General features: G+C 29.8%; 1 protein-coding gene across 1 annotated transcript; it reads left to right on the top strand.

The window, feature by feature from the left end:
- Positions 1-7,714: 7,714 nt before the first annotated feature.
- LOC125859977 (WRKY transcription factor 72A) lies at positions 7,715-11,807 on the top strand. Its single transcript, XM_049539836.1, has 5 exons — positions 7,715-7,875; positions 8,349-8,432; positions 10,122-10,631; positions 10,753-10,866; positions 10,987-11,807. The coding sequence occupies exons 1-5, from the start codon at positions 7,765-7,767 to the stop codon at positions 11,743-11,745; spliced, it is 1,578 nt and encodes a 525-aa protein (XP_049395793.1). The 5' UTR covers positions 7,715-7,764; the 3' UTR covers positions 11,746-11,807.
- The last annotated feature ends 2,303 nt before the right edge of the window (positions 11,808-14,110 follow it).

Below are 14,110 nucleotides of genomic sequence, written 5' to 3' on the forward strand. Positions count from 1 at the left end.
GCTGAAACATTCAGCATTCTTGTAACTCCAAACAAAGCAAATTAATATATTAAAATATTAATATTAAAATGCTAACAAACCAACAGTTTTCTTTTGGGATCGATTGGGCTAGTTTGTACAGATTTCACATTGGAATAAAGGAGCCCCCAGCTCAACATATTAACCAAAAAAAAAAAAGCAATAGGTACTAGATAGTCCCAACTTCAGACCCATATGCCTGAAGTAACATTTCAATGCATTACTCATCCTTGTGTTCAAACCCAATAAAAGATTATGTTTCCTGAAGAATTTAATCCTCTCACAATTATCCGAAATACAGAAATTGTAGTACTTCAACAAACTCTACAATTGCAATATAGCGTTGCTTCTAAAAAAAACTGAATTTAGCAACGGATAAATTTTATTGCTAAATAGTAAAATTCGTCGCTTATCCTGTTGAGCGACGAATTAGCAATAGATTTTTGTTAGCTACGAGAAAAATACCGACGAACCAGTGAGGGCAATGTTTTTTAGTAGTTATCATATTTCTCTAGGTTTTGTTTGTGTTGTAAAAACTAGCACAAATAATCAATATCACAAGTTAAAGCACCGTCCTGGGATATTATAATTTCTTTTTATCATTCAAAATATAATTTATCACAAGAAAATAAAAATTAAATAAGTTAGCTAGTTTAATATATATATTTTTAACCATAAGAAATGTTAAGATTACAAGAGGTAGCCAGTAGATCAGAGGGTCTTTAATTTGGACTATTTTTCGATAAAAATAAAATTAATGGAATGACGAAAAAGGTAGCCCAATGTAGTAAGATTTTGCTATGCGCAAAGTGATGGACGATACTACAACTATGATTGAATAAATATAATGACCAACCTATTGGGTTTTAGCAAAGTATGAATGAGAAATTGNTGTTTTCGAAAATGTAAGAAAATACTGTAGTTGAAAATAAAAATGAAGAAATAAATCTCTTTAGGCTGAGGCACGGATATCTCGCTCTCTTTAAGGAGATTCAGGCCCACTGCAGCAAATGTTTTCACCAGTCCAGCAGTAGTCTTTCTTGACTTGTGCCCTCCAGGATACAATTGCCTAATCACAATATACAACTCAACAACTCTGGACAAGAGTTGAGTCCAAAGCTCCACAAAAAGAACACTTCCCTTCAACTAATAAGAACTCTCTCTTTTGACTAACTTTTATGCACTCTATATTTTCTTGTGTGTTGTGTATCTCAAACCAAATGAATACCACCACTATTTATACTAGAAGAAGTCTTCCTAGCAATGAATAGAAAGATAAATAGTATAGTAAATATTGAAGATAATGACCTTAGGAGTTACATAGGTTATAAGGTATAATGGAGGATTAAAGAATGAAATAAAGTGAGGGGTGAAGATGCTGGCCAAAATTGTTGAACCAACGTTCTCTGGAACGTTTTTCTTGTGTCCAGCAAGTAACCTCCAATGGACCTTTTTGTAACCACCAAATAATGGCAATACATCATATGCACAGTGATTAACCAAAGTGAGTAATTAGTCACAAATGACTACCAACGGCAGCAATGATAAGTGCCCATTAACTGCTGAAACATTCAGCATTCTTGTAACTCCAAATAAAGCAAATTAATATATTAAAATATTAATATTAAAATGCTAACAAACCAACAGTTTTCTTTTGGGCTCGATTGGGCTAGTTTGTACAGATTTCACATTGGAATAAAGGAGCCCCCAGCTCAACATATTAACCCAAAAAAAAAAAGCAATAGGTACTAGATAGTCTCAACTTCAGACCCGTATACCTGAAGTAACATTTCAATGCATTACTTATCCTTGTGTTCAAACCTAACAAAAGATTATGTTTTCTTAAGAATTTAATCCTCTCACAATTATCCGAGATACAGAAATTGTAGTACTTCAACAAACTCTACAATTGCAATATAGCATCGCTTCTAAAAAAAACTAAATTTAGCAACGGATAAATTTTGTTGCTAAATAGTAAAATTCGTCGCTTATCCTGTTGAGCGACGAATTAGCAATTAATTTTTGTTAGCTACGAGAAAAATACCGACGAACCAGTGAGGGCAATGTTTTTTAAGTAGTTATCATATTTCTCTAACTTTTGTTTGTGTTGTAAAAACTAGCATAAATAATCAATATCACAAATTAAAGCACCGTCCTGGGATATTATAATTTCTTTTTATCATTCAAAATATAATTTATCACAATAAAATAAAAATTAAATAAGCTAGCTAGTTTAATATATATATTTTTAACCATAAGAAATGTTAAGATTACAAGAGGTAGCCAGTAGATCAGAGGGTCTTTAATTTGGACTATTTTTCGATAAAAATAAAATTAATGGAATGACGAAAAAGGTAGCCCAATGTAGTAAGATTTTGCTATGCGCAAAGTGATGGACGATACTACAACTATGATTGAATAAATATAATGACCAACCTATTGGGTTTTAGCAAAGTATGAATGAGAAATTGAAAAATGTGGGGAACCAATTTGCAGAGAAAATGAAAAGTTATTTTAAATGAAAGTCTTTGAAAATGAAAAGTCACTTCTCTCATGTTGATAGAAGAAAGGAAAAGGATTGTCATAATGTTAGGAAACACTTCCTTTAGCTATAGAAAGTGCCCTCGCTCCGTCGTCGTCACTCTCCCTCAGCTTTGACAATTGATTGATTATTTTTTAGGCAAAATTTATTTAATCGATCTTATTAATTAATTTTTTTTTTTAAAAAAAATGAATTAAGTATAATTAATTTGCGTAATGGATGCGTTCACATTCTTGTCACTATAAATAAAGAGATTTCTCTCATTTTTCAAACACTGAAAATTTTCTCTCTTCTGCATACATTTTCTTACAAATCAAATTGTCGATCGACTGAGTCTGTGTGTGCTCTCGTTGCTTTTTTTTGAGTTGTCTGAAATTATTGAAATTTGAGGTGCCGCTACTTCTTTAATAGTCAATCTGTTTTATCTTGAGAGAAATTAATTTACAACCTCAAGTACTTGAGGGAATTAAATTTCTTAAAAATACACCATAAATTCTGTAAACTCAAATTATTTATTTTTTATCTATTTCATCTTTACTAACATGAATACAAGAGATAACATAACCAACCTACATAAACAAAATGAAAGTATGCTTAAATTACATTAACATGACATGGTGGTCAACTATTTAGATATATATATTCACGCCGATTTTTATTTGAATGTGAAATTGAAATGCAAAGCAAAGTCGTATATATATATCGAGGATATATAATAATTTTGACCTGGCACCACTCAAGTCCAAATTGTAAATATTTTATTACATAAATCTGATCAGCTTCTATCTTGATTGGCTAGTTTTTAATTAGCTGGCACGAGGAATAAATAATTTGGACTTTTGAGAATTTGTTGATGATCGTTGACTCTTTCACACTATTCAAAAATAGTCTGACCTACGCAAATTGTAGGATTATTGACAAGGAAAAATCTAATAAATTTGCAAAATATTATAGCTTAAATCGATCATCCGTGCACTTCTCTCTTAAATCGTCTTAAAGAATGCGTGGCGGCCTATAGAAGCCTAATAGTCTTTTATCTAGGATTTCACTTCTTTGAATATCTCATTTGTAGCTTGGAGATGCCTCAACGATAAGATCGTTGAGACTGAGACTTTATTTAATTTTCATTGTTATCGTTAGAACTTTTAAAATGAAGAATATCCGATGAAAACAATACAGGACAATGTTACGATGTTCTTATCTCTAGAGCGCACACCTCTAACTTTATGTCAAAAGATGCAAATGAGACGATCAAAAAAATGAAAATCTAGCTAAAAAAATCTTTTTAATATGAAACACGTATAACTTTATTAAAATTATAACAAATAAGTAGTAAATTTGGACTCCATAATTATAACAATATAATAGGTTCAATGTAAAAACGCTTTAAAGATAAGTAGAGAGCTCAAATTCGCATATGATTATTGGATTATTGGATGGTCAACTCCTTCATAATATATTACATGGCCACTGGCTCCTATTTTAATTTGCTTATATGACTGGTTTGTAACTAAGTCCTAAACTGTATTATAATATACTTAAATTTGTTAGTTCTTGGATCATGTTTCTGAATAAATAAAATAAAATATCTGCATGATGAAACAACTTATTTAATAAAAAAAAATTATCCCAATAATACAGTAATATAAGTATATAACTATATAAGATATTGAAAGGTCATTGACCATATGATAATTAATTAATAACATGTCAAGGCATAACTGTTGCCTATATATTAGGCATAACAACTCCTTCCTCAATTAAGTCAAAGGAGGATCCACCATTACTTCTTTCTGTCGAAAAAAATAAATAAATTCAAAATTTGTATTTTACAAGTTTGAGTTCATGATTTTATTACAATTTATACCATTTATATTATTTATATTTATTTTGTGAACATTTTAATATATATATAGAATTTGACATAAAATTACTAGATTTAGATAAATCCATAACTTGGACACAAACAATATGTATATTTATATACCATTACATCTTATTGATACGTATGTGCCTCTAACCTAGCTATATATTAGGTGTGGAAACATATACAGAAATCAAAATGCATGTCCTATAGTCTATTTATGACCCACAAAATCTAGTTATTAATTATCTCTACAAATTGTGAACAAAAAGGCAATAAATAGAAGGAACGAAGATCACTACAAAATAAATTGAAATTAGTCATGAATTTTATCGCTAATTTGTTGCTAAATTAATTGAAACTAACATGATTTTTTACTAATTCATTATTAAATAAAATTATATATGAATTTTAATGTATAGCTATAAAATTTATCTCGTTTATTTTTATGTTTCTTTAACAATACATAGAGCTTAACCTCGATCTCAAGACCTATTTGAGGATGGGAAATAATAGAGAGGGTGGTTAATATGCTGACTTTATAATAAATATTTCATGGTCTAAAAGCAAGAAAAGTCACTCAAGCAGCTGCAAAATTTAAAAAGTGCAAGGTCAAAAGACCCCATGTTCATATCAAATCCTCCCTTATAGCAAGGGCATGGGTGTTAAATCAGCAATTTGGATTAAATTTTGACGGGTCGTAATGAATTGAGTTAATAACCTGCTTAAATGTAATGATTTGCCAAAAGGTTACTTGAGCTGATGCACGTAAAAAGTCGGTGTAAACAACTAAATTTTAATTATTTTTTTTTGTAATTTGTTTACGTATTTAATTATATTTTTTTTTACTAAAATAAAGAAAAAAATGCCATCTTAAATATATTTTGACAAAAAATTTCATGGGTTAATATAAATTATATATCAATTTAATTTTTAAACTAGCTAAATTGAATTAGTTAAAATAAATAAATCATTATTCAATTCAAACCTAAAAAATATCAAACGATCATAATTTTATGGACTAATTTTGACGCGCTTAGCAAGTGGTACTCTTCCCTGTTGAATTTGACAAAGACGTTGAAATGAAGCACATATTCACGTGAGATTTAATTAAAAAAGCATACATTGATTGTAAAACTGTTAGGAGTATGTTATATTTATATTATTATATAAAGATTAAAGAGTTAGGTAGTTGCAGCTGCCAGACGAGTCGTACGCGTCCTTGACACAGCTCAGTAAACATTTTATATAACTATAAGAAAAAATAGAAATTAAAAAATCATCATTGATTTATCGTTAAATAACATATATCTAATGTAAATCTTTTTTATAATCCACGACTAATCTCTCATTGCTAATTCTTTACTCTCTTTTTTTAATAGCTGTTCAATGTACAATATAAGACTCAAGACTCTTTCCTGTCATTATATTGGATAACTACAAGTTGATTAATTTTACTAATTTTCGCATAATATAATGTCATTGAGAAGTATTAATAATTAAAATGATCATCAATCTAGTTAGGGTGTGCACTAACAGAATTTTACTATTAAAGTAATTGGATTGTCAACCTGCACGTCTGAATTAAGCAAGTTAATAAATTACCTTAAGTTAGACTTGAATACATAATTAATTACACACGCTACATCATATATTTTTTTCCCACGCGACGTTTGGAATTCTAGATCTGATATTTGAATTGAAGTTCGACTATATTTGAATTCGCTTCTAAGGGTAAAACAATATTTAACAAAGGTGATTCCATTCCATATCCCTCCTTTAATTATTAGATGAACAATTTTTCATAAAGCGCTATCAAGGAAGAATTACAAATCACTTTGAATCAACGAATACTATTCATTATCAGTTTAGGGAGCACATAGGATCGGAGTCTTATACGGATGGCTTAATTAGTTGAATGTTATTGTAGAAAAGGTCATGTATTCAATTTTATTCAACAAATGTCACTAACTTATAATTAGAAATTATTTTAATCTGCCCTCCTTAATTTCACCTAAACACTAATCATCATTAATACTGATTTTCAATTTTCATGTTTACAATGTCTCCCTTGCACCTATTTTATATATATAACTCAGTTGCCCTTCATATTAATTTTCAGATTAAAAATGCCCTTTATTTGAAAAAAATAATATAATGACACGTGTGAGGTAAGTCATACTGATAGTTCAACCAACTTTGTTAGGCCAGAGCGTTGGTCAATCAAGAATGTCGACTTTCAAAAGATGAATGTAAAGGAGGTGAGGCATGCTCTGATGGATATATGTACTGAGTGACATGATCACTAGAAACAAACACGGAAAAAACTAAGAGTGGCCTATGTGGTGGCCTGGACAAGATAAGGAAAGCAACACTGAGATGGTTCAATCATATGATGAGAAAGTGTGTAGATTCTCCCGCAAAAAGGCGTGAGAGGTTGGTTATAATATAATTAGGAGGGATAAAGGAAGAACTAGGCGGAGGTGATTAGAGAGAAAATGACACAACTTCAGCTTACAGAAGACATGATTGTAGATAAGAAGATATAGAGGTCGAGAATTTAGTGTGGAATGTTAAGTAGCCAAGTGTTGTCACACAACTTCATGTGGGTGAGGTAGGGGACTAGCGATCCTCTCCATTTCTCGTAATTGTAATAGTCACATACTTAGTTTCTTTTTTCTATCGTACTTTGAATTCTTTCTTTTTTTTACCCAAGAGTCTATCGTATCAAAACAATCTGAATTCTATCCCATAAAAATAGAGATAAGATTAGCGGGTACCATAGATTGTAAGTTAGATTTGCCTGTTGAAAGATCCAAAAGTGGACTCATCAATTACTGGCAATTGACCCAAAAGGTACTATTTATTTTAATTATAACTTATGAAAGACAAATTCCTATAATGGCTAATATAACCTGTTTGACTGGCCATGTGACTTCCCTTCAACAATATTATTATTATTAGCTGTTGCAATTAGCAGCCCAAACACGGTATGGATCGGTGACCCGACCCTTACGGAGTAAAATCCTCTTTCTATCATTTATATAAATTATTAAAAACTTAAAAACGTTGAAGATTTCTTCTTCAACCATTTTAAAAATGTTTTTCCTATATTAGAAAAGAAAAAACTAATTAAATATGCGTATATTCCTAAGTTGTGTGCAACTGGGCCATTGACATTTTTTTGTTTTGTCTGTGGTGTTTGAAATTTAATTATTTTGGACAAGTCAAATACTGTTGGCTTAGCCTTATAAATGAGACCATAAAATTGCTTTTTCAGATATAGCTAAAGGTAGAAGTACTCACAGAAAATAGAGAAGAGAAAGATATAAGTTTGTGTATGCATATGGAGGCTGTTTTCAGAAAATCAATTCATGGAGGTGTAGTCAAACAGGACATAAAGATTAAAGCTGGTGAGGAAGGTTTTGTTGAAGATATTAATGATCTTAAGGTAATCATTTACTTTCTTTCAATAATTCTCTAGATATTTTGCTATTTGTGATTTGGATTTTGATGATTTCGACAAGACAATGAATATAGAATTACTAGTACATATATAGTACATTTATGAGTTATAAAAAAAATGTTTGCATGGTTCTGAAATTATGTTGAAACTATTAAATGTTAGCTCGAAAGGGAAAAGATAAAATTTCAGGGATATATATAGAATTTAAATCTATATTTTGCATGAGAATTGGAAACAACTTCAAACAGGTCTATCACTTGATACCTAAACGTCAATTGGAAAAGATTCAAAACATTAACTATATATATAATATCTTTTGAATGACCTGATAGTGTAAAACAGATGATGTATAATTTATAAAACTTAAAAGGCAAGATTAAAATAAGCTTAGTGCTCTAAATTAAATCAGTTAACATCCTATTAGATCTCACAAGATGATCTATTATGCTTCAATTCAGGTTGGAAAGGACAGAAAATCAGTACATAATGAGGAGGATAATTCGAAGTCCTCTCAGCAAAAGGATCTCACCGGGGGCAAAGAGGTATAATTATCTCCTTGAATCTTATCGATTTTCTTGAGTTTGATCTGTTCATGATATTTGACTTATGTATGATTAGTTTCTATGTAATTTGTGTGACTTGTTAAATTTTATAACACTAGTTAGTTATAAATAACTTGCAGGAGGGTAATTAATTATATCCAGCCAGATCTCTTTAAAATTTAACTATTAGTGCAAAATCTTCATATAATATGGGAGCAGAGGAAGATGATCTAGAGTACAAACATATGATGAGTTCGTTAAAACCTAATAGTTTTTGCATATATACTAAGAAATTCACGTATTTGATTGTGAACTGCTCCATATTTTATTGCATTGACGTAATTGAAAGAATCATGAAAAAGATGAATATTAACTTGAGATAGCTAGCTAATTATAAAAACTCATAAATATCGAATCTTAAATCTACTTCTTAGGAATTATAGAAGGTTGATGCCTTCCGCATCAAGACATATTCATATATACTACTCCCTCCGTCCCATAATAGTTGTCCACTATACTATTTTGAGATGTCCAACAAGACTTGTCTACTTTATGAAATCAATGGATAATTGTACACTTAGTTTCTAATTTACTCTTATCATTAATTATAGTTATTTTTCTATTACATTTTTCAAAATATTGTATTTATTATATTCAAATAATGATATAGTAAAATTTCTCTTTTATTTATAATTTCTTTAAAAATATGTAAAATCGATAATGGACGTTACACCGAAGAAGTTATTGTCATGAGAACGTTGAAACGATAGAATGTGGGGAGTTGATGAAAATGTGAAACGTAAGGTAATTGGAGGATCCAAATCACATGCAGATAAGTCAAACCAAAAATGTTTTTGTCAGGAACGTTTAAAGTCATACTTACCGTGGCAGTTGTCAAATATTAATTTTCAGTCTTCAATTTCAAAATCTTTGACCACACCAATTAAAGTAGCTAGGGCATAGTCATCCTTTACTCATGATCACAACCGACCTATTTTGACTTTTGGATATAACCTAAGTACTTTCTCTGTCAAAATTTGACTTGATAAACCTATTAATATAATATTATATTATTTTATTTCTATTAATTGATAAGATTTTAAATATATTTATTCATTATATTTTTTAAAAACATTAATTTAATGTTAATAAATTAAAGATATATAGTAGGAATAATAATTGTCCTTCATTAATTTGTCAAAAATAACAAATAAATAAAAAATTAAATTAAAAAATATTTGACAAGTGAATAGAAACATTGGATGTATTTTTGTTGTATAATAATTGCTTTTCCTTAAAATTTACCACGTGATTATTTTATCTCTATGTTAAGACTAATAATCACAAAAAAAATACATGTTTATCCTAATTGTTCATTTTTCGAAGATTGTGGGTAATTAACTAGCTAACACACAATCCAATAATCAAAGAAAATAGAAAAGAAAAAATAATACAAGAATTTAACGAGGTTCAAGCCAGTACAATTTTTCTTATTCATAGTTGAGAACTTATGTTGCTATTACTGCCCCGAGGACTAAGTTTGACCGAACTTCATTAAATTCTTATGTTTTTTTCTCTATTTATTATGATGATTGTGTGCTAGTTAACTCATGATCTTTAAATCAAATTCTCATTTCACGTATATCAAAAATAATTCATTTGATTTTTATTTTTGCCTAATAATTGTAGGACGATCAGCTGGAATCAGCGAAAGCCGATATGGAAGAGGTAATGGAAGAAAATCAAAGGCTAAAGAAACACTTGGATAGAATTATGAAGGATTATCAGAACCTTCAGATGCAATTCCACGAAGTTGCTCAAAGAGATGCTGAAAAACCTAATAATGTTAAACATGACGAAGCTGAACTTGTGTCCCTTAGCCTAGGAAGGACTTCAAGTGATACAAAAAAAGAGTTATCTAAATTAATTTTGAGCAAAAAAGAGAATGATGAGAAGGAAGAAGATAACCTAACCCTAGCATTGGATTGCAAGTTTCAATCGTCTACGAAATCTTCACCATCAAATCTCAGTCCAGAGAATAGTTTAGGAGAAGTTAAGGACGACGAAAAAGGAGCTGATCAAACTTGGCCACCTCACAAAGTTCATAAGACTATGAGGAATGAAGAAGAGGATATGGTGCAACAAAACCCTACTAAAAGAGCAAAGGTTTCTGTCAGAGTTAGATGTGACACCCCAACGGTAAGGATAGTTAATAATTTACGTGACGTTCTTTCCTTTTTTAACTAGTTTAAAAAAACATTGAACATAAGCAATATATTGTGTTAGTAATAAACTTTATGTTTTATTTTCTGATCATCAGATGAACGATGGATGTCAATGGAGAAAATATGGACAAAAAATTGCAAAAGGGAACCCATGTCCTAGAGCTTACTATCGTTGCACGGTAGCACCAAATTGCCCCGTAAGAAAACAGGTACTGTAGTATAATCATTTGTGTTTGATACGATGAAAAGTTATTTTTTTGAAATAAAATAAAGTAATTTATGAATAATCATAATGCGTCTTAATTTAAAAAACCTTGTTCTTTTTTCAGGTTCAAAGATGCATTCAGGACATGTCTATTTTGATCACAACATATGAAGGAACACATAACCATCCACTTCCTCATTCAGCCACATCAATGGCTTTCACCACTTCAGCAGCCGCTTCCATGCTATTATCCGGTTCATCCAGCTCCGGATCGGGCCCCACAACCACCGCGCTCAACTATTACCTATCTGATAACTCAAAACCAAACCCATTTTATAACCTTCCAAATTCATCCATTTCTTCATCATCACATTCTCAGTACCCTACAATCACTCTCGATTTAACATCAAACTCGTCCCCTTCCTCATTTTCCGGCCAACATCACAGAACAATCGCGAGTAGTAATAATTATCACTCGCGATATAATAATAATAATAATTCGTCCACGAATATTCTCAATTTCAGTTCCTTTGAATCTAATCATCTTCTTCCCATGTCTTGGAGTAACGGAAATAACCAAACCTATCACAAGAACCAAGATATCCATTACCAGTCTTATCTACAAAACAATATTAAAAGTGCGACGTCTGCACAAACTTTATTACCACAAGATACAATTGCAGCTGCAACAAAAGCAATAACATCAGACCCGAAGTTTCAATCTGCATTGGCTGTTGCTCTTACATCTATCATTGGCTCACGCGGCGGAAATCATCATATTGACGAAAAATCTGGGCAGAATTTGAAGGTTACTGAGCCATTTCCAGTGCTTTGTAGCTTCCCATCCATCTCCCCTGGTGATCACAAAGATTACACACTATGATTCATTTTAATTTCTTTAGTTAGAGTTTTTGCTTGTACCTACAAGTAAGAAACTGGTATCAGCATTGTTAATCAGGTTGTATTTTTTTAATGATTTGGAGATATGAAGTCCAAAATGTAGATATTTTAGTTTTTAGTAAATTAATTGACAATTCGTTTTGCTGAAGTCTCTTATATTTAGTTAGCAATTACATTGTACTAAGAATTAAAATGCCTAGAATATTGATTGACTATACTGTACTGAGGGGACACAAATGATGAAATTAGTAATGACGACAAAGGTAAAAATAACTTTATTTTAACAGGAAAGACATAATCAATCAATAAAACAATGTTGAAAGATATTTTTGACCTTTTTCCTTTAATTACTTATGATTTTTATGATTGAAATTTGAATTTGTCCACAAGAAGTGATCGACTGGACATCTCTTTATCCCTTTTCTCAAACCGGTGACTTTCGATATGATTAAAGTAGTAATAAAACAATACACATGGAATTGCGTGTACGATATAAGTATTTTAAAGATAAAAGTAATTAAAAACATACTACTTCCTCAGTTCACATTAACTTGTCCTCATATTAAAAATAAATACTCTCTTCTTAATATTTTATGTGACACTTTTCGAATTTTGAGATTCAAACAAATTTATTTTTTATCGTAAGTTTTTCATAGATCTTTTAAACATTTTGAATTATCAATTATTGTGACTTATAGTATATTTTACTTAGTTTACAAATATATAAATTTTATTTTTAAAAAAAAATTAAAGATTTCATGCGCAAATTTTTGATCAAATTTAAATTGTTTGATTCTCAAAAAAATATAAAATGTCAAATAAATTGAGACAGAGGAAGTATTTATTTTACTTTTTAAATTTAGAAAATCAAAGATAATTAGAAATGTTCTTATGAATTGAAGTACCATTGTGATACTTAGATTTCAAAGAGAAAATCATAATAATAATTGTGCCTTAATTCTAAGCAAATTATGATCGATTAAATGAATTTCTATTTCTTTATTTATTTCATACTATATTATAATATCATCATCACACATGAAGAAGTTTTTAAAACAATAAAAGATCGATGATGAGATATCTAGAAAGGATTGCGCTAACCAAAGCTTTGACTAAGAAAGTGAGAGTTGCCGTCAATCTCGATGTTTTGCTCTGATTAGCTTTTGTAGCATTTTCTAATTTCTTTGTTTTCATTTTTTGTAGATATGAGTAAGGTCGAGGTTACAATTGGTTAATTAGGTAATTAAAAATTAATGTGCATTGTGATGCAAAATCATTTACGACATTGAGGATACTCCCTCCATCCACTTTAATTGTCATGGTTTTTTTTAGAGTCAAATAATAAGAGCTTTGATTGATATTTTATGATATATTTTTTATCATATAATTAATATGCAAAAAATTATAATTTATAATATTTTTCGTATAGTTTTAGAATATTTAAATTTTTTGTGTAAAATATCAAATTAATATAATCAAATTTAACTTTAAAAATTAATCAAATAAACTTTCGAAAAGCACAATATGATAACTAAAAATAGACAGACGGAGTATATACTTAAGGAATTCCATGTACTTATACTCTATCTTTCATATTTGCTAGCCTCTTCCCATAGTCGTAGTATATATAGCTTAATGTTCAACTTCAGTTCATTACCAAAACAATCATTTATGTATTAAAATTTAAAGAATTGGTTTTGTAATTGTTTATTAATTCCTTTTGTTACTTTGACAATTCTGTACGTCTTGGTGTCATTTTGGGTCTCATTTGTCATTATGCACTTTAAGTTGTAGCTTTGTACTTGTCTAGTTTGGCTAGCTAATAAATATGGCTTTTAGTTTTAGAAGATTTTAGAAGTGGAAAACCTTAACCAATTATTGAAAAATCTACCATAGAATATTTATCCAATAAACATCACAATATATCATTATTCAATATGAACTAAAGAAAAGATCTTGCTTACTATGGCACTGTGCTTTATTTGACTACGTTTAAAANAAAAGTATAATTGTCTTCGAAAGAGAATTGGGAATATATTCCTCTACTGAAAATGTTGATTTTTTTTTTTAAAGGAGTCAACATATATAATTGAAGAAAAGTATTAGCTAGACCTGAATAAATCATATAATGTCCAAGATTGAACGCTATAAACTTGTGTGATTTGCAAATCAAATCCACAATTTATATTATGAAATTACTAAATCTGCACCTGTAACATATGGTACTAATTACTACTCATATTAACTTGATATAATAATAAGGGAAAAGGGCTTGATATATCCCTCAACTTTGGTATTTGGAGCTGATATGTCTCTTGTTATGAAAGTGGCTCATATATACCCTTCAT

The sequence above is a fragment of the Solanum stenotomum genome, chromosome 3 (assembly GCF_019186545.1).
Source record: "Solanum stenotomum isolate F172 chromosome 3, ASM1918654v1, whole genome shotgun sequence".
Lineage (NCBI taxonomy): Eukaryota > Viridiplantae > Streptophyta > Magnoliopsida > Solanales > Solanaceae > Solanum > Solanum stenotomum.